The sequence below is a fragment of the Hypoxylon trugodes genome, assembly GCF_022578975.1.
Source record: "Hypoxylon trugodes strain CBS 135444 unplaced genomic scaffold F4822scaffold_7, whole genome shotgun sequence".
Classification (NCBI taxonomy): domain Eukaryota; kingdom Fungi; phylum Ascomycota; class Sordariomycetes; order Xylariales; family Hypoxylaceae; genus Hypoxylon; species Hypoxylon trugodes.
The window spans coordinates 2,214,235-2,234,181 of record NW_026250022.1 but is presented as its reverse complement, the minus strand read 5'-3'; the positions used below and the strand labels follow the sequence as shown (position 1 = coordinate 2,234,181).

At 47.3% G+C, this 19,947-nt stretch overlaps 7 protein-coding genes across 7 annotated transcripts; 3 read left to right on the top strand and 4 right to left on the bottom strand.

The window, feature by feature from the left end:
* Positions 1-250: 250 nt before the first annotated feature.
* Positions 251-1,545, top strand: F4822DRAFT_325428 (integrin beta-1-binding protein). The gene is made up of 2 exons (XM_051455541.1): positions 251-470; positions 540-1,545. Exons 1-2 carry the CDS (start codon positions 365-367, stop codon positions 1,430-1,432), a joined length of 999 nt encoding a protein of 332 aa, XP_051312513.1. The 5' UTR covers positions 251-364; the 3' UTR covers positions 1,433-1,545.
* A 526-nt stretch (positions 1,546-2,071) lies between these two features.
* On the bottom strand, positions 2,072-3,518 carry F4822DRAFT_325399 (uncharacterized protein). The gene is made up of 4 exons (XM_051455538.1): positions 3,101-3,518; positions 2,761-3,033; positions 2,511-2,696; positions 2,072-2,454 (listed from the first exon to the last, which is right to left on the bottom strand). Exons 1-4 carry the CDS (start codon positions 3,253-3,255, stop codon positions 2,253-2,255), a joined length of 816 nt encoding a protein of 271 aa, XP_051312512.1. The 5' UTR covers positions 3,256-3,518; the 3' UTR covers positions 2,072-2,252.
* Positions 3,497-5,295, bottom strand: F4822DRAFT_325401 (uncharacterized protein). The gene has a single exon (XM_051455539.1). It carries the CDS (start codon positions 5,163-5,165, stop codon positions 3,831-3,833), a length of 1,335 nt encoding a protein of 444 aa, XP_051312511.1. The 5' UTR covers positions 5,166-5,295; the 3' UTR covers positions 3,497-3,830.
* A 357-nt stretch (positions 5,296-5,652) lies between these two features.
* On the top strand, positions 5,653-7,596 carry F4822DRAFT_325391 (uncharacterized protein). Its single transcript, XM_051455537.1, has 2 exons — positions 5,653-6,262; positions 6,322-7,596. The coding sequence occupies exons 1-2, from the start codon at positions 5,824-5,826 to the stop codon at positions 7,248-7,250; spliced, it is 1,368 nt and encodes a 455-aa protein (XP_051312510.1). The 5' UTR covers positions 5,653-5,823; the 3' UTR covers positions 7,251-7,596.
* Positions 7,597-8,111: 515 nt separating this feature from the next.
* F4822DRAFT_445008 (uncharacterized protein) lies at positions 8,112-11,143 on the bottom strand (the record flags this gene model as incomplete). Its single annotated transcript, XM_051463317.1, has 5 exons — positions 8,112-8,703; positions 8,761-10,325; positions 10,382-10,702; positions 10,759-10,896; positions 10,946-11,143. 5 exons carry the CDS (start codon positions 11,141-11,143, stop codon positions 8,139-8,141), a joined length of 2,787 nt encoding a protein of 928 aa, XP_051312509.1. The 3' UTR covers positions 8,112-8,138.
* A 3,079-nt stretch (positions 11,144-14,222) lies between these two features.
* F4822DRAFT_325365 (uncharacterized protein) lies at positions 14,223-16,279 on the bottom strand. The gene is made up of 2 exons (XM_051455536.1): positions 15,979-16,279; positions 14,223-15,760 (listed from the first exon to the last, which is right to left on the bottom strand). Exons 1-2 carry the CDS (start codon positions 16,058-16,060, stop codon positions 14,475-14,477), a joined length of 1,368 nt encoding a protein of 455 aa, XP_051312508.1. The 5' UTR covers positions 16,061-16,279; the 3' UTR covers positions 14,223-14,474.
* Positions 16,280-17,301: 1,022 nt separating this feature from the next.
* F4822DRAFT_411071 (transferase family-domain-containing protein) lies at positions 17,302-19,909 on the top strand. The gene is made up of 4 exons (XM_051458823.1): positions 17,302-17,628; positions 17,682-17,762; positions 17,818-17,849; positions 17,923-19,909. The coding sequence occupies exon 4, from the start codon at positions 17,958-17,960 to the stop codon at positions 19,341-19,343; it is 1,386 nt and encodes a 461-aa protein (XP_051312507.1). The 5' UTR covers positions 17,302-17,628; positions 17,682-17,762; positions 17,818-17,849; positions 17,923-17,957; the 3' UTR covers positions 19,344-19,909.
* The last annotated feature ends 38 nt before the right edge of the window (positions 19,910-19,947 follow it).

The following is a 19,947-nucleotide window of genomic DNA, read 5'->3' as shown; positions in this document are numbered from 1 at the left end:
GAGATAGATACCTAGGTAGAGGGGATCTACCCCACCAAGCGGGGATCCTCGATTCTGCCAGCCCTGAAGCCAGGTTAGTCTGTTGTTTAGCGTTGGTTCTCAGCAGGTATGCCTGTACGTCATAGGCAGGCTTCATGCAAAGACTGTGGGGGACTTTTAACGGACAAGGAAAAAGTACACAAAGCTTCTTAAAATAGAAGGCGGTGAAGGAGCTCGAGGCTCTCGTAGCTTCCACCAGCTTCACCAGTAAGACATTTACGGAAAGAGTTATCCAACTACAAAAAATTCCAAGGCTAAATTTCCTTTGATCCACTGGTGAATCGATTCTTTCCTCAGGAACAACAATTTACGCGCCTACGCCGAAATGGCTCAGAAGTGTGTCCACAAAGGTTGTGGCAAGGTTTACACCGACCCAGACGAGGTCTGCGTCTACCATCCGGGTCCTCCAGTCTTTCATGAGGGACAAAAAGGTGGGTGACTAGTCATTTTACCGGTAATAATCAGCAAATCATTTACTTACAAGCCTTCCCCCATATTAGGATGGAAATGCTGCAAACCTCGAGTCTTAACCTTCGACGAATTCCTTGAGATTCCACCATGCACTGAAGGCAAACATAGTACTACAGACTTACCACCGGAAATCGAGAAGAAAGCGCCAGAGGCCATAGATCCCAATTCACCTTCACAATCCTTAGCTAACAAGCTCGCCGAAGCTGTCGCAACCGCCCCGAGCCGAGCTCCAATTACTCCCCAACCAGCTCCGACCGCACCCCCACCTCCTCCCGAGTCCGAAGACGACGACCCCTCCCTTGAAATCGCAGATGGAAAGATTTGCCGACGGAAAGGATGCAATGCGGCTTACAAGAAGGGCCAGGGGAGATCTGACGACGAGAAATGCGTCCATCATCCAGGAGCGCCCATTTTTCATGAAGGTAGCAAGGGCTACAGCTGCTGCAAGAGAAGAGTACTGGAGTTTGATCAATTCATGAAAATCGAGGGATGCAAGACATCACCTAGACACTTATTCATCGGATCGGGACAGCAAAAGAGCAAGGCCAAGGCAGCGAATGCTACAACGACCGCTAATGGCGAAGAGCTGCTTGAGACGGTGCGCCATGACTTCTACCAGACACCCTCTACAGTAATTGCGTCTTTCTTCTTAAAGAAGATTGACAAGGATAAAGCGACGGTGAACTTCGAGTCCCAAGGAATCGCCCTAGATCTGCCGACTAGCGATGCGCAACCCAAACGCTACAAGACTACCGTGCCCTTGTTCGGAAAAATCGACACGGAGAAGTCCACATTCAAGGTTCTCGGAACAAAGCTGGAAGTAAGCCTGTATAAGGCGGATGGGGGGAGTTGGCCCGTTCTGCGGAGCGACGAGCGACTGACAGGCGAGATCCTGCAGGTTGGCCGAGCAGGTCGGGTGTAATCAGCCAGCCAACTATCATGAGACATCACCACAAAATTACCTCCCCCGCCAGCTACATTTCTCATCGAAATTACATAGGTAGCGAGAAGGGGGAACGATGCTGAGCTTTTTCAAGGAACATTTGCAGTGCCGTTCATATCCGCCAAGTCTCCTCTAATCCCTGCGCAGATCCTAACCCCTCCTCCAAACCAACGGCATGGAAGATAACCCCTGATAAAGAGCTATCATGTTATCAGAATTCTCGATAGGGGTCTTGAATCTTGGGTTAAAAACTGGTTGCTGGAATACGGTTGATCTGAATACGAAGATTTTTCTAGGCGTTCGTTCATCCAATATTCAAACCAGAAAGTTAGTTTTGCAACGCGTATCCCAACGAATATACTTTACCATCGTGTATTCGGTAAAACTTCAGTAGGGATTCTTATCCGTGATCATTGGCTTCTGTGACAGAAGTTAAAAAACGATTTAAAACGAATTGACTTTATTCTAAATACCTAAAATGAGTCTGAGCTATTTCTGCTGACGCAAATAACTAAGCTAGAGCTGCAAGTCTCGGCCGATACATAGGTAGGTAGCATTAACATAAGTAAATCTAAGAAATCTTACACCCACACTTTGATATCTACCATCTCGGAACATCAAATGCCTCCATAAAATTCTACTACACGTTGGAGTTGATATACTACCGACTTAGGCTTGAAGTCTCAGTTATTTTCAACTAAAAATTCGCAAATACAGATACGATTCATTGATTAGAGGTGTAGAAACCATAAATATTAACAACTCCTATTTTTTAGCCAACTATTGATTATGTACAAAATTAAGCCTTCTCGCTGGTGAAAGACCCAGTATATACAGTCATCTGTACAATAGCTTTACCATCCGCCATTCCCACAAAAGAGGGCCATTGTTTTACACGTTCGTCATCACCTACATCCATCATGAAGCGCATAGCACGGCCGGCTTCTATAACGCTTAATTGGTCGGTATGTTCTTGCTCGGGCTTGACGCTATCACTGCGACTTTGAGGATGGGTTAGCAAACCAAAACTTGATGTGCGTTGTGGACAACAACTTACACTGAGCATGCCGTAGCAGTATCAGTCATCATCACGCTAGGAGCAGCTGATGTCACATTGGACCCCGACTTACGCGCCTGTCGCTTAGCTTTCGCCTTCTTGAAAAGCATCCTAAACGCGACGTGGATAACGTGACCGATACCCGCGACGACAAGTACAGGCGTGCCCAGGGCGAGAGTCCAAAGCCTATGATGACTATTTAGCAACTTATCTTGTAAAAGAAAAGACAGAATAGAACAGGATGTCTTACGGGAGCTTGAAATTGCATAGATTATGCCACAGCGCCATCACAATACCTAAGATGGCAATCTCGGATCCTAATTGTAGCATAGTCCATGTGGACCAGTAGAGTGACATGAGGTCCTCGCCATCGCAGAACTGCAGTGCTAGAAGGGCAAAGACTTCGATCACGAGAAGAACGGCAGCGACTAGGAATAGTGACGTGCACCAAGCGAGACTGGACTTGAGTTTCCGTCGGAAGGCGACTTCGTTGTATTCTGGCTTTTCCTTGTACATCATCGTCCTACCACAGCCACATTGATTAGATTATCTCTTGGTGTATAATATTCAATTGTGTGGATTTCACCTACGATTGATAAATCCACGATGAAACAAACAGAATACCGATCACTGTGAAGAAAAACGTCCAGTAGATACCATCGAAATGGATCCTATCGAGGCCAGATGCGAATTGAGCATAGTGTGGACATCTTAGGGGATCGTAGGGTGTAAACTGACCACCCATTCTATCTTTGAAACAATCTTTAGCTAGCTCCTATAAAAGTAGCCAACTTCCTTAATTTCTAAAGGGCGTATCGCCATGACTTCAAGCGAAAAGAAAAGAACCAGGGAACTTATATCCAAGCGTCCATGTGTAGTGGACGAAAGCCAAGACCGTCTAGAGCGTATCTATAATGTGTCGTGTAGTCATGATGAGTCGCAGAGATGGTGGCTGTGTATACAGCAATTACAAGTAGAGAAACCTTCAAGTGCGTTCCTAATACCTGGGCAGTAAAAGATAGCGGTAGAGTTTCGAGTCAAGACCGAAAAGGGATGGAAAGCTGCATGACTAATGCGCTGTCGAAGTAAACTTAATGAAGATAAGCGTATTCCGATTTCTTATTCACACAGCTCTTACATAAATATGTACACCTTTAATTTCTCAAGCTTAAGAAGCCATGGTGGAGTATAAGTAGGTCGCCGATCGGGTGCTAGCAAAAAATGAAGCATTTTAGATCAGAATCCCCGTTGGAAGTGTCGATCCGGCTGTTGAACAAGACCATCATCTCATCTAGCGCATACTTGGAGTGAGATCCAGATCTAATAGTCCATCCCCTCCATGAGTTCGGCTTGATCTAAGACCATACTCTTCTGGCCAATATACTCCCGCAAGGCATCCCAATCCGCCCCTTCTTCCTCGCCTTGGCGCCACTTCTCACGGAACCCCCACGCACACGCAACTTTATCCAATGCAGCCCTCTCTTCCTCCCTGACCCAACGTAAACGCAGAGGTACTCCTGGAGCCCAAGTTACCCGCTTCATATGGTCATTTGCGGTAGTAAATGCGACCATACCGAGCGAAGCCGTGAAACCCACATAGGTTAGTATCCCAACGAAGGCCACGTTGGTAGCGGAAGCGCTGTCCATTGCGGTCTGAAAACTAGAGAAATTCGAAGCCAGCAGGTACGCTGCGAAGGGGGTTGCTGCGAATGTTCCTGCGGGTAATACGGCGCGGCGTAGAAGTTTATTTCGAATAAAGGCCTTTGTCCCATAGCCATTCTCGATAATCCCAACCGCGGCATCAATGTTCTTCTTTTCGATTGCAACATCCAAGGCTTTCTCAATTACCTTTGATTCTATGGCATTTGCTACCTTGTTGGGATTGGGCGCAACGTAGCTAATAGACCCTGAAGATTCTCGGGGCATCGGTTTTGATGCGTATAGTTGAAATATTTGAGAGAAGGTTTCTGGCCTAACCAAACGTGCTTGAACGTCAACATACTTTTCCAGTAATTCCGGAGTGATGAATACGGGTGGATGAGAGAGTACCGCGTATGCAGTATTAGAGATTTCATCGATTATCCGTTTGACCTGAGCTGTTATATGAGCGGTCATAGTCTCTGAGGTCTTAGAGCGGGAGCCCTTTGTACTATCTAGCGAGAGTAGCTCCGCGGCGGCCGAGTCGGACTCCTTTATCATGTGAGAAATTTGCGGCTGAACGCTGTCGTCCATAATGTAATCCGCTAGGACGAAGCATGCTTGGAGGGCAGCGTTCACGTCCGATTCTGGTGGTATGCGCCTATTTGAAAGCACCCTTGTTTTGTTCTTCTCAAGATATGTCATCATGTTCGTAACGGAAGATAGTTCGTCCCTTGCTGATCTAGGCGTTGGCTTGACCTTCTTATCTTGCTCTTCAAGTGCATCGCGGCTTTTACTGGATCCCGATATAGTCTTCTTGGTGGGTAGAACTGCAGAAGCCAGCAAGCGTTTCTGCGATGAATTCGCCCTTGGGACATTTTGACTTATTTGCGACCGAGGCCTAGTAGCAATTCGGGAGCTTAGAGCAGGCTTCGTCGAGTATAAACGTCGGCCGATGATCGAGTCGCAAATCTGACAAACGGACTGCGGTCGCGGGAGTGTAGTAGGTCGAGACATCTTCGCGATAATCCGTTAGCAGCCAGACTACACTAATTCGACCTTGGGTATTCGATCGCGGCGCTAAATTATCGTAATAAACCCGGGATGGTACGGCTTGATACGATGATGTCGTGAAGAAGAGTCGAATTAAAACTCGTCAATTGGAAATTCTACGATTGACCGGATGCATTACGTAATCTTCTTCTTCAATCTGTATATAAGGATATTCAGGGCAGTATTTATCAAACAAGGATATAATCATGGCGGGGTAGTCTGCGCCACAGTGTGACGACAGCGAGCGGCTGGTAACAAGTACCAGCGGAACTCTAAACATCTCTCCATAAATTAATTCGTCTGCTCTATCTCCTAAACATCACTCCATTAGGCACCATCAAACTCACTACATTATATGTTGTTACGTCCGCGCGTCGTTCGCAATTGTTTCTTCCAAGTAGATACCCAGTCATAGCCGAAAAACAAATACACATCACTTTGTTTCGTCCGAGTATTTATACAGTTTGACCATATCCTTTTGCACAATTGAAACCCGCGTATGGTGACGACCCCTCGGGCCATCTTTCCGATTTACTACTCTCGACCAACTTAAGCATATTCCGATACATTAACTGCAAAACTGGGAATACAAAGACATTAAGAAAAGAGCCCGTTCTTCGAGATGCCTCCTCCACCACCTCCCCCACCGCCGCTCCCCGGCATGGGAGGACCACCGCCTCCTCCCCCAGGTGGATTACCACGACCACCGGCATCAGGTGCCGGACGAGGCGCATTGCTTAGCGATATATCGAAAGGGAGAGCTTTGAAGAAGGCCGTTACCAACGATCGATCTGCCCCCCAAGTAGGAGGAGGAGTAGTATCAGGAGGTGGAGGAGGCGGACCAGCGATAGGAGGAGCGCCCCCTGTCCCAGTTCTACCCAGAGCTCCCGCGGTTCCAGGTGGACTTGCACCACCCGTATCGGGTAATAGAGCGAGGAGTAATAGCGATCAAGTGAGCCGTGACACTAATGCATCCGCAGAACCAGCGCCACAATTAGCAGGCTTATTCGCAGGTGGCATGCCAAAGCTCAAGAAACGTGGTGGAGGTGTAGATACAGGAGGTAAGCTCCCGAGCACTCTGAGTGTAGGCGCAGTATTCCCTAACAACACATGTTCACAGCAAACCAAAGCGCGTCATATCTTTCCGACACAGAAACATCGTCAGCTCCTAAACCACCGACACTACCCAGACCGCCTATGGGATCCGCACCAGCCGTACCAGGACGTGCGGTTCCTGCACCCCCTCCCGCAACATCTCACGCTTCGGTAGCAAACTTAAGAAAAACAGCTAGCGACGTCCCACGACCCTTTTCCGCCTCGATAGGTTCGTCGAAAGGACCTCCGCCTCCTATCGGGAAGAAGCCGCCCCCACCACCTGGATCTAGAAAACCTTCAACACTGCCGTCTCACCCCCCGCATCCTCCTCCTTTACCAGGCTCTCATGCGCCGCCGCCTCCTCCCTCATCAGCACCAGCTCCACCGGCGCCAGCACCTCCTCCGCCCCCGGTCTCTGCGCCGGCGCCGGCTCCTCCAGCCGCTGCTCCAAGACCTCCTGTAGCTCCATCACGCTCGCAACCACCACCTCCGCCGCCATCTTCAGCTCCACCCTCGAGTTCCCCATCACCAAATATCGCCCTCCAAGCCGCGATGCGCGCAACCGCAACGGGCGGTCGATCCTCACCAACATCAGCACCACCCCCACCGCCCCCCGCATCCGCACCCTCTCCTCCCGCGCCAACACCCCGCGAAGCACCCACAAGCAGACAACGCGCGGGCTCAAACCTGCGCTCAATGCTAGACCCAAGTTCTTACACCCTAGTGCCAAACGGCAGCGGCAAATCCCCAAGTCCCACACCAACAAGCAGCGGCGTAACCAGCCCCCGCGAAGCGAGCCGACCCGGCGGTGGCGAACGCTACATAGTCCAAGACAGCCGCTGGCGATTCAAAGACGAAAGCGAGCTCCCCAAACCCCGACCCTTCCAAGGCGGTCCCCGCAAATACCGCGCCGGTCGCGGGAGCAGTGTACCGCTAGATTTAGGCGCGCTTTAGGGAAGCGAGGGCCCTGGTCCTAGTCGGAGTCGCAGTGCTATTACGCGAAGACCGCGGTGGGAAGTTGGGAGAGGTTTAGGATTGGGAGATGTAGGGAATAGTAGTAGGTTGAAGGAAGTAAAGGAGGAAGATACGGAGAAGAAGACGAAGACAAAGAAAGGAGATGGATGGTTAAGTGTTCGCTGGTAGGCTACCCGCCTATATACCTATCTAGCAGACAAATGTTGAGATGTCGTGCCTCGGCTAAGAAGAGACATCGATGGAAGAGGTAGATCATATGCTCTGTACTGAGTATTAGGTGTCTATATGCCTAAAGTACGCATTCCACGAGTTATGCGTTGGTATGAATCTAGGAATGCATTCATGTACACTCCGCCAATGCAGTAGATAGAGGAATACCCATTAGAAGTGTAAGCATTTTGCAGTCAAAGTCAAATACAATAATACTTACGCCTTTTATTTAGTTGTCCTATTCGATTAGAATATCAACATTATTCCTAGTATAAAGGACGATTTTCAAAGCATGTAGCCGACCATTGGATCTACTCTGCAAGTCACATTATTCTCGCTCGAGTCACCACCAAGTAAGAACAATAAAGCAAGAAATCAATTTCAAGACCAAATTTCATCATCATCAAATAGGCATTTATTAGGATACCAAGCTACCTAGCTACGTATAGGGTTTTCGTGGTGAAAGAGATGTGCGTGGTGAGGCCAAAGGCAATAGCTCTACTCAGCACCTAAACTAGAAAACAATATCATGGAGGGCTCTGTTTCGTCCCTTTTCTCTCACCCTAAGTCGAACTCCCCCCCCCCCCCACCCCCCAAACCCGGACCCTTTCATCATCAGTAGTGACCATTTCCGGCAACCTTGACTAGTTAACCTCGCTACCAGATCGATTTCATGGACCTCTCGCCGAAACCCGTACCCTTTTGGGAAGCGGGTATGCCGTGGATATAGGCGTCCTGGAAATTATCTCCCCAATAACCTACTCCATCAATCTTCTTTACCATGTCGAATGTGGAACGGATGAGTTCGTCGAATGCTCCGGCTTGCTGAAGTGCCTCCGGGGACCAGTCAACCTCATCACCAAATTCGAGATCTTGATTCTGCTGAAGTGCATCAATGATCATCTTCGACTGCAATGAAACTTCATACCAGGTGGGTAACTGGCCGAGCTTTTGATTTCCGGCGAATTGTGTGTACAAGTATAACTCTGAGTTCTCGCTTGACTGAGTGGATAATCTTTTCATATCATGCACCTCGGAGATCTCCATTACACAATAAGGGAAGCTCGTGTTAGTTTTGAGACCCTCGGAAGATGAGCGAGCATTCGGGTTGCCCACGTAGCTGGCGGTATTGCGAGTTCGTACCCAAAGTATTCGTGCTTCATATTCATTCTTGAGGATCACCTCCAGATTAGGTATTCCAGGCTCGTGGGGCTCTTTGGGTCTATTCCGAGATGTTAGTTAATACACAAACCAAAAACTCTGCTAGCAATACACTTACGTGATACGCATGTTATCAACCAGGTCCTTTGCAAAGTCACCACAGACTTCCTTCAAGTCTCGAGACTTGGACAGCGTAACTTGGAAGTCCCAAGGTCGCTTCGGGCAGTGTACAGACATGGAACAGGATGAATTGGAGGTGACTTCGTTGAGTTGGTAAGTAAAATCATTGCCGTCAACTTCCACAAAGAATGTTAACTGTTCACGGTCCTCCGTTACAACGATGCAAGCTAACTCGTACGTAGTGTGTCGAGAAGCGCTTAGCCACAGTCTCTCTCCGAAGCCATCCTGCATAAGCGCAATATGGTTCGCATCTCCACCCTCCGCGGTTAGGATATTGGTGAATATGGTATCTTGAGGATTGATATGATGCTTGTCTAGGGCATCTTTGATATCTCTCAAAGACTTAGCCTTACCTTGTGAAGCCTGGCCCGGTACATAGACGTGGTCGCTGTTGATCGTCGTGAGACAGAGACGTCCGAGGCTAGCTTTCAAAGTTACTTTTCCCTGAAAAAGCTCCAAGCAACTCATCATTCGAGCAAGCTTTTGGCTGATAGACTGCACCAACTTGGGGTCCGGATCCTCATTTACGGGTGTTTCGTTTGGAATGGTTTCTTGATGAAAATATCCCTTTCTGCGGTTTTTAGGGGCGCCCGCCTGTTGATGCATGGTACTGTGCCTGATTTGGGATTGGCCCATAGTCTTGGGTTGGTTACCCCGTGAATGCGCGCCACCTCCCCACGCGCCAATGAATGGATCAGCAAGCCTTATGTTGGGACTCATAGGCTTGGCCTCGTGGTTTCCGAACTCGAGCAAATCAGGCTCTTTGTTAGCTCTGCTAGCAGCAGCTTGTGGTGCTCCTATTCCTTGCTGCCAGCCTTCAGAAGCACCCCCGGTCATGTTAGTCATCAGGCCCGGTAGGTTCTGTTTCTGAACTGTTGGAGGACGGGCAGCAGAATTCATACCTCGCAAGTGAGGCGGCGTCCAATCAGTGCGCGTGACGTTTTGCTCACGCGGATGCCGAGGATCGTAGCGGCCGGTTCGCTGGCCATTATCGGCATTTGTTCCCAATCCGGTCGTATCGCTTTCATTATCCCGGGGCGGTATCGAAGACGCGGGCGTGGGGAGTTCGCGAACCCACGATGAGACTCTCGTCTCATGATTGGCCGGACGAAGCGCCATTGAACGGGCTGGTTGAGGTGCCCCCAATCGAGTTGGCTGAGGCGCTATCAATAACGAGCTGTAATTTGTGTACTTAGACCCATACTGCCAAGGGGGCATGAACGCTCTATATAGTTCATCCTTACGCTCGGGGGGGATGGCCGGTGTGGTTCCAGCAACAGGCAGTAAGGCGTTGCGATCCAGGAGAGTGATAACGACACCTTGCTCGAAGATCTTTCCGTAGGTCGAGGGTGGCTTGAACCTGTATTTGGAGCGATCCAAGAAGAAAGTCTTCAGGAGGGATTTCGGACCGTGGCCTATATAAGTAAATGTTGCCTGCGCCCCTTGTTTATCCTCTGCGTAGATGAAAGACTCGCATTTGCGGTCAGGCCGGCGCGACTGTGCCTAAGTTCTGTTAGAAAGTAGTCCTCGTACTGGTAATAGGCCGAACATAAACTTACAGCATACTTAGCCAAGGTATTAAGTTTTCCTTGTGCGACGTTGATCTGCTCCTGGGACTCGGCACCAATGTACAGAATTAGCCCATCATAGCTCGCAATCATGGTGCACCCAGTTATATCCTGTAGCTTCTTCATGGCTCCTCCAGGCACCAGCGTCAATGCCGTTACGCCTTTCTTGACGGAGTCGCTCGGCGCGGTCCAGGGGGAGTGGTATTTGAAACCCAGGATCTCCACCGGCGCAAAAGCCATGATAGAAGCCCCTTTCTCCTGCTGACTGGCGGCAAGCCAATTCTTACGAAGGAATATCTTCGCACTAGGAGCCTGATGGTAGTTTAGCCTTTTGCTTTAGGGTAATGCAAACTTGGAAAGATACTTACAGAGCTGTCCTTGGCTTGCTCGTTTTGGATGATTTCATCCGCTACTAGTTGGCAGGCGATCATGACCGCCGCCTGCTCAGTTACTAAACATCTGAGCTTCACCGAGCCCGACTCCAAATCATAGCAAACCTCCGTGGTCTATATATTTGTTAGGAGGTATAGTGGCGAGGCAAAATTGAAGGCACACCTTAAGATACATTTGGAGCTTGTCTAGAAGCTCCCGGAGTCCTCCTGGACGTAAGATCCAGTTTGCGGCGAACAGGAACTCCGCATACTGATTCTTCTTGTCAGCTTCGGCGGAAGAAATAGCCTCGTTGGCCGCCACCCAGCGAGGGAATTGTCTCTGGAGGGCGTCCTCCACGCGCCTAGCATACAAGCTCGACATTTTCGGTACGGGCGATCTTAAATAGAAGTTAGCTTGTATTCCAGAAGCTGAGAGCTCCCGAACCTGGATTTGGGAAAAATATCCTAGGCCGAAAGAGATAACATTCAGAACACGAATATTTATTTGACTTGCCTGGTAATAGTGTAAGTAAGGACGAGTGATCCTACTCGAAGTAGAATGGATTTAACTGGTACAAAATCAAACAGAGATTGTAATGGGATACGTTGAGCCCTTTTGCCAATAGACACCGTAAGGTACGAATGTGTCGAGAGTATCAATGAAAGTGTGGGAAATGATGAAGGATGTCCGTGGACTAGCCGTAGCAGGCTGCGAAGGGACTAAACGGACGAAAAGTGAAGAAAACCTGGGCATCTAATAGGCCAACGAAGTGGAAATGGTGATCGGATGAATGAGAAGAGAGTCCATGAATGAAGGTTGTACGACTCGAAGGTATGGGAAACGAGCAATACGTCTCATTTGTGTTGGTGTGAGTAAACAGGCGGGAAATATTGCGGAGAGTGTTAGGAGGTAGGTATTTTTTTTTTTTTTTTTCTTGTTTTATTTTGGAAAGTTTTACGTGTTTTTTTGTTCGTTGTTGTCTGCTTTCCCCTGAAACTTCAGGTTTTCGAGATGAAGACTAGGCAGAGCCCAGAAGCAACCGAATAAAATCCAAATTATCCCTTGGATAAATTTTCCAATAGGACTTAGGGGGGGTTGCGAAGCGATGGAACTCGGGTGCTGGGCTTGGGGATGAAGTGAAAAGGGGAGTGACGTGTCCAGGTCAAGAAGAATTGGAGGGGTTTGGGGGGAGAGATTAGGGCAAAAGATGTTTTGTTTACTCACCAACTAACTTCCCTAAGTACCCCGGTATCTAAGTAGAAGAATCTGAAAGAATAACGCGGAGAACAATGTCGACGCGCGTGAGATGTTGACGGCGATGAAAGCTTGAAAGCAGGCGGTGGGAGAAACAAAAATCAATGTGTGTGGGAAAAGGCGAATAGGTGGCAGAAATCGGCGTAAGGAAAGACAAAAACAAAAACGAAAATAACGGAGGGAATAAACAGTCAAACTGGCTGGACGACAGCCTGTGGTGGGTGTTCCAGGCTTCACAGCCAATATAACTCAAGAATATCGTGCTTAGAGGACAGGGACACTAGACAACGTTATAAGAGCGCTCAGGTCTGCTCGTCAGATGCGTACAAATGTATTCTCAAATGGTCATTCATGTTTATGTTGTTTAGAGAAAGGAGAGAGAAATTTGGCTATTTCACTCTGGGTTTTAGGATAACAATCTGGGTAGGGAACGTGGACACGAAAGGGGTAGCAGCTCCCGGTCTAATTACTCCAGGCTAGTGCCCTACGATATACGTGTAGCTTCTATGTGAGCTCATATTCATTTGGAAGGACCTATCTATACCAGGCACCACACAATTTAATAACCAAGTGCATAACTTAATATGCCTTAGGTACATGTACATATATGTAGACATATACCTATGTGTCTGTGTATGTGTACTTAGGTTAATACAAGCGTGATCTGGTGACAATCCGGCGACAGGCAGGTGCCCCTTGGAGGATTTAACCAATACATTATGTATACCAATCTTTAGGGTTTCTGGTGTTCCTGCCACAAACTGAGTAAGACAACCTTATACCTGCATAAGTAGGCATTCAGGTATCTTTGTTTCTACATCTTATGACCTCAGAATGGGTCCATATGAACTGCGCCAATTCTCCAAAGCAGTTACACAAACCTTGGAGCCAGCCATATTTTTGGCCGTACATCTTGCGGATATTGAGGGCATAAAGAAGCAACTCAAATTGAAAGAAGCGTGACTATGGCAGGTACCTGTATGGAAAAGAGTTATATATACTAGGTACGTGCATGTGCATACATATTTGATATGCACATAGATACATATGTATAAACTCCCTACCTACATTGGTCCACAGACGTACGTAGGGACTGAGTTACTACCTAGGTATGTAGGCTTAATAGCTGGTGGGGATTTACTGAGCCGTGTAGAACTGTTTCTAATATAACTCTGGATTACATACATTGTATCCTGGTAAAATATTTACACAAATAAATGTTGATTTGGCTGAGGATCGAGTAGGTGGTTTTTACGAAACTGTTTATACTTAGGGCAGATCGATCTCAACATTGTCACAATAAATTTCAGTACATAGACATGTACCTAAGTAGGAAGGTAGCCATGCAATTGTTTTATTATAGAAGCCGGTTTGGTGCCTGAAAATCCCAGAAGTCGTTAACTAGTACACAGTTGGGGGCTGAATGACATGATTGTGCTGCGTAAACGGCGAAAGAACGACGAAATGCGCCAAGGCATTTGACTCATGCTTGTCAAAACTTGAACCAATTAGGCCGTAAATCCTCCCTGATATTGTATTGTTCTTTCGAATCATGTGTCTTTCTGAATCTAGGGGAGGAACAGTGGGTTGGGATGTTGAGGTAGTTTGATCTTATATACTATCTAGCTACGTCAACATAAGTGTTTTGATGATAGAGGTGGCTAGGTTTTAGCTTAAGTTCCCATGTACATCATCTCAATTGGGACATATACTCATGACAGTTTGCTACAACGAAAATTTTCGTGAAGCAAGAAAGTGGGAGGCGAATTGAGGCCAAGTATGTACCTGGAGGGATCGTAACGATTTATAGTCTTGATATAGTAAAACACCATCATAATGAACTGTCTTGGATGTAAATATTTCCTTTCTATTAACTTGTAGCCCGGGTATATGCAACGTAGGAGAACAATAGAAGGGAGAGTCATGAATGTAAATATTCGTACATGCCTGGTCATGAGTTGGGGGGATCTTCCTGTACCCTCCGAATCACGGTCTGTCCTATAATAAAATCGAGAATGTTATGGACCATAGGATGTAATTCCAACTTCAAACCGTGGCACAGAACCCCATTTACCCCGAGCGCCATCCTAAATGTCGTAACCTATCCAGAAGTTTTCTTCTCGCGTCCTTCCCTGATTTACCCCTGACTGGTTCACTTGATTATGTAAGCAAAGGGGGGTTTGCTTCAAACTATAAGAAAGGGACTGCCACTCCGACACCACGAGGAGTAGGAACAATTTTCAAGCAAAACATGGCCCTATGTTCGGCGAGATTTTTGGTAAGGTGGACTTGTGGCGCGTTTAAATTCGAATCGAAGGCGATAAAACAAATAGGTATTGTAATTTCAAAGTCGTTATTTTCGGTAGTCAAGGTATAGAGGAAAATTTCGACAAAAAAGTAGAGCGTGATCAAAGAGAGGCCGCAAACGAAGAATTATGTCATAAAACGAAGAGTCCATTTACTTGGCGCCCTTTACGTTTTGCTTCACATTGAGCGCCCATTTCAATTTGCCAAGGACTTGCTTTGCTTCCTCGAGGGATCTTTCCTGCTCTTGTTCTCCCTCACGGGCCGATTTCTTCATATCTTTTAGTGCCTCCTCCTGTTCACGCTTGTAGGCCTCGAATTTCCGGGAAATTTCATCCTTTTGTCTTTGAAGGTCTCGTATGTTCCCATCTTGCTGGTCACACAGATCGCGCAAAACGTTGATCTTTTCATCGTCCGTCTTCCGTTCTTCTACTAACGTTTTGATCCTGCCGTCGAGGCCGGCCATAGCGCGCTTGACTTCGTCCCCTTGATCCTTCCAATGTGATGAAATAGCATTGTATCGACCTTCCATGAGTGCTGCATGCATGTTGGCTTCCTCAACTTGAACTTTGGTGTCGCGACGGCTCTTTTCCATTTCTTCGCGCCAAAATCTTTCGCGCTCTTGAGCATCTGCTGTACGTTTCTTCTCCAATTCGACTGCAGATTGTAAATCTTTAACCTGGCGCTCCTTGCGACTGAGTAACGTTTTTGTAACATTGTCTTCTATTAATCGTTTTTCGTAGTCCGACACCATCCGTTCCATCTTATCTTCGATTAATTTGGCGGCTTGTTTAGCCTCTTCAGCCTTAAAACGTTCGATTTGGATATCTCGTTTTAATGCTTCGTTATCGGACACCAACTTGTTAATCACTCGACCTGTCTTCCCCAGACCAGCCTTGCCGACGGTGCCGTCCCATTGTGGTGAACCTTCTCTCATTCTGTTGGACCTATCTTCTAGCGCGCTCGATTCTGGAACTTGTAAAGATAAGGTCTGTTCTTCTGTAAGATCTTTTCCTCCTGGCATTGTGTCGCTTGCGGACATATAAGAATTTTCGTTCTGTGATATTGCTTGTGGCGATGCTGGGCCTGGCGACTGTTGTTTTAATCTCACGGTTGAGCTGCTATGTGTCGGTTGTTGTTGAGAATGATATGATGTGCCGCTGACATTGCTGTTGACGGAACTAGAAAAGCCGCTATTTCGTGCGGATGGTGAATCTAACGAGGAAGCATCCGAGGGAGCATCGAAGCTAGGAACGGTTCGAATAGTAGAGGGGATCTTAGAGTTGCTGGTTGGTGAGAAACCAGGAGTGGCATAAGGATTGTATTTGGATTCGGGGGTCGCGCTGAGAGTATTCATGGTGGTTCTCAAACCGTTGGGAGTATGCGCCGGTTTTGCTTTAGGGCTAGCATCTGACGCGGCAGCATACAAGTAAGCAGGTTCTACAAACACGAATTAACAGGCGTCCATTCAATTTCCTTGTTGGGATACTATTCTGTGTTTGCTTTGTGCTGGGTACGGGGTTGGAACAAAGTGTCACTTCTCTATATGCAAATATCACAAGACAAGAGGTATTGAAAGACTTTGTTCCTGGAATTTCCAAGGTGATGACAAAAAAAAAGCTATGTACGTAGAGAGATGTAAGCCTGCGCCAACTCACCGTTTTCAATGCTCTGTTGAATTGGAACTAAGGGTTCGCGATTAGGCGGATGACGACGAGCTTTTTGCAATCGACTAGGCATTTCTCATTTCTTAAAGTTTCGAGTCGTTTGGGTATTGATCGGGGGATCGTGTATTCAATCGACGAGGGCTAATAGTCGCAGTAGGAACGGTGATCGTGCATATGCGCCTAAGAAGTTGTGGTGTTTCGCACGGTTCGACGTAGATCCTTGGAAATGGACAGGTTGAATATGAGATATGAGTTGTAAAACTTAGCGAAGAAGTGGCACGGCTATATCATTAAAGGTGTCGAGAGCGATATTGTGTTCGTTTCGTTACGATTTATAAAGCAAGTGAGAAAAAAAGGCGCTGACTGCGATGAGATTGTAGGTAATGCGAGCGAGTCTTAAAAAAGGAGATTTTTTATTTCCTAGCCATTTGCGTTGCTGAAATTCGCGTGTATTGTACGTATTAAAGCAGCAGCAAGAAAATAGTAGACTTAACTAAAATTAAGGAACAATTTACAAACGAAGGAACAGCATTAACCAGCAAATATGCCCATGCTCGCGGATTTTGATGTAATGTTCAGGTGTGTTATGCCTACGGGTTGGAATCACGGGTCTCCCCAATGTTGTTGACCAATGTATTTTTGATTGAGGGATTGAGACCCAGAGACCCTGTTTACTACCGGCCGCTATCAACTAGACCCTACCGTGGCGGGTACCGATACACAAATAACTGTGGCTTACGTCTTGTTTTCCCCGGAGGATTTGTACCATTCGTACCGATGTTCCAATTTGGAACACCTACACCCCGCCAAAAGCCACACCGCCAAGTTTTTCCAGCCAGACAACCAGATTTAAACCCCTGATCCATGCGAGTGCCCTGATGCTGTGTCACTTCACTATTGTAATTGTATTTAAGTACCTTTTGTAGATCTAGCCCTAGACGCGTCCGACTTTTTTTTGGATCTTTTCTTTTTCTTTCAACGATTACGTATTTTCCTGACCTAGCAACCACCGCGCACAAGATGGATGTCATCAATGTAACCTCTCTACTTAACTGGAATCAAATGACCTTACGGAATGTCTCATAAACATGCACGACAACGTGTCAGGTGTCCCAAGATCTTAAAGGCGCCTTCCTCAGACTCCCGTCCCGCGTTGCATAAAGGAGAATGGGGCGCATAGATCTAGCAGCGCAGCTCATCCAGCACGGTAATCTCCGCCTGGGTCAGACATAAGTCACTATGACCAACGGGTCCAACGGCCTTCCGCATTATTATTAGCGCTGCTCACCCATTTCCTCTTGGTGCCGTAATAATATGATATCAAATATCATAACAGACTATTCAGCAACTATCCATCCTTCCACTCTGTCGGTACCTTATGTCAGATCGAGCGTGGTAGACTATTATTAAATCTTTCCGCGTTTGTTAATAAACGTATAACAATTATTACATTTGTTAATCCTTGCTGCGCGCGACGCGTAGAGTAGTGGTTGAGTCCCGGATCACGGATATTGATACCAAGGCCTTGGCGGGATCCGACCTGGATGGCTACGGAAGCAAGTCCTCATTTCAATTCTGAATACTGCTGCTGATTCACTATAAGATTTCAACCAAAATCTTAGAAATAAACTACCTACCTAGGTAGGTAATCACAGATTCTATTCCGCATATTCACGCTTACACGGTAAGCTTAGCTTACTGCCCGTTCATTGTTAGACATCTTCGGGGATAATACTCAATGAATCCCCCCCGCCGATATCTCCGTGATATTTAAGGCTAGTAGTTACTTGCTCAACGAAATGCTACCGTGACGATACTAAAGGGATGAAGGTTTATCTAGCCTTTTGGTGATGACTTAACTGGTGGGTTGGATGTTGATGAATAACGCGATGTATTCGTAAAGCCTCATTAATTCCAACTGTCAGATAAAAACAGTATCCGGTTCCCTAAGACATATCCAGTCCCTCAATATGTCAACCCTGTCTCCGCTCGATAGGCTTATGCCTCGCGGTTACGTCCGCCAGATGTTCTGCTTCCCTTCGACACATGCCGACGTTTCTCATATACTTAAAACTAGCCTAGCTGGAGTTGTCGCTGATGTTCCTTACCTTCTCTCTGAAATTATTATCAGCGACGATCACAGACACATTTCCCTCAGTAAACCTTACCAGAGTCTCAAAGATCTATTTTCAGAGCAAGACATTTCAAATGCTGTCGACTATGCTACCCTTAAACAACAACACTTCCCCCCTTCGGCGTTTACTGTACCCGGAATCATACCTCCTGACACTCAACCTCCATTCCCAAACCCGGCGCCAGTATTTCGTGCAAGATTAGCCCTCGTCAATAGAGGATTCATCTTGTGTGTCGCGGTTCACCACTGCACAACTGACATCACCGGATTCGGAGCTTTGCTTAAAATCTGGGCTTCTTACTCTCGGACAAGCGCATCCACTATAGGATTTGGCCCGGATTGGTTGGATCGCAAAGCCCTGCTCGAGCAATTTCACGCTTCTGACCAGCGGGCCCCAGCTTCAATCCCCGAACTCCTTCACGTTCAAGAAAACATCGTCAAACCTATTGGCTCATCCTTTCATTCTCCTAATTGGACGACTGGTATTTTTTTCTTTCCGCAAAAGACCTTACAGAGCTTGAAGCAAGCTATCAATCAGTATATCGCTTCGCAAGATGCTGAAGGCTGGGTTTCTTTAGGCGACATTCTCACAGTATTGCTCTGGAGTGCAATACTAGTAGCCGAATCAGATCCAAATACCGATATAAAGGGTACCAGCACGATAGGTTTCCCTGTGAACTTCCGTTCGCGGTTGAATCCTCCCCTATCTCCTAATTACCTCGGCTCTGCTTTTGTTATGGCAGTTGCTACGTGTTTACGAGAGGATTTGATATTTGCTAAAAACGCCAGCCTTCCCAGCGGCGACATGACGCTGGATTCTGCCTCGATCTCGGCGTTGGCTAAAATCGCCACTACAATTCGCACCTCTCTGCATCAAGTTGATGGGGAGCGCGTGCGGGACGTACTACTATACCTAGATGCTGCACCCGACAACCATCCTCCAATCACACTAGGGCCGCCCCATGATGGCATTTCTATAGTCTCATGGGCAGACCAGGGTGCATACGAATTGGATTGGGGCAGTATCATTGGAAAGTGTGACGCCATTAGACTACCGAAGTTGATGAATAAGAGATATCCTATAGTCCTCCCTAGGGTCCCCGCAACCGCGGACGGGGATGGAGGTTTAGAGGTTATCGTCTGTTTTGATCGGCCGGTATGGGAAAGATTCAGACAGAGTTGGCCGATCTGCCAATTCGCGACACTTCGATGCTATTCTTAAACATCGAGAGTAGATCATCTATATAATGCAGTGAAACCGAAAAGTCGCTTTGCCGGGCATGTTCTCGTCATTCGTTCGCAAAACCTTCGTCGACCCAATGCAAACATGTCCCCAGTAGTGCGTTTTTATTACCTAGGTAGCTAGGTGTTAGGTGCCTACTTAGGCATGTAAGCACTGGAAGTTGTACGCTGAAAATCACAATTATAGCGAATTTCAGCTCATAGAGCGCATATTCCGTTGTACCTACGTGCGAGTACCTAGAGCCCTATAGGTGTTCAGGAAAGTGTTCTAGTAGAAGCCCCCGAGCGTGCGACTGCCGCCTGTTATGAGCGCTGAGCGCTATATTCTAGGAAGTCTTGGGGTAGAGCCCGCCGGACTTAAAGTGACTTCCGATGTTTAGGTCTCCTGCGGGTATACAACCCCGCAACTCGAGCCCGCACGAAGGCTTTAGGCCTCGCAATAGGGCTAAGTCTTGTAAACACCGCATAGGTACCTATAGATGCGTTATAATCGACCTCTAGAGCCGCAAGGTTCACTATACCTGCCCAGGCATTTATAGGAAGCACCTAAGCGTTATTGAGGTCGTGCGCATCAGAATACCAAG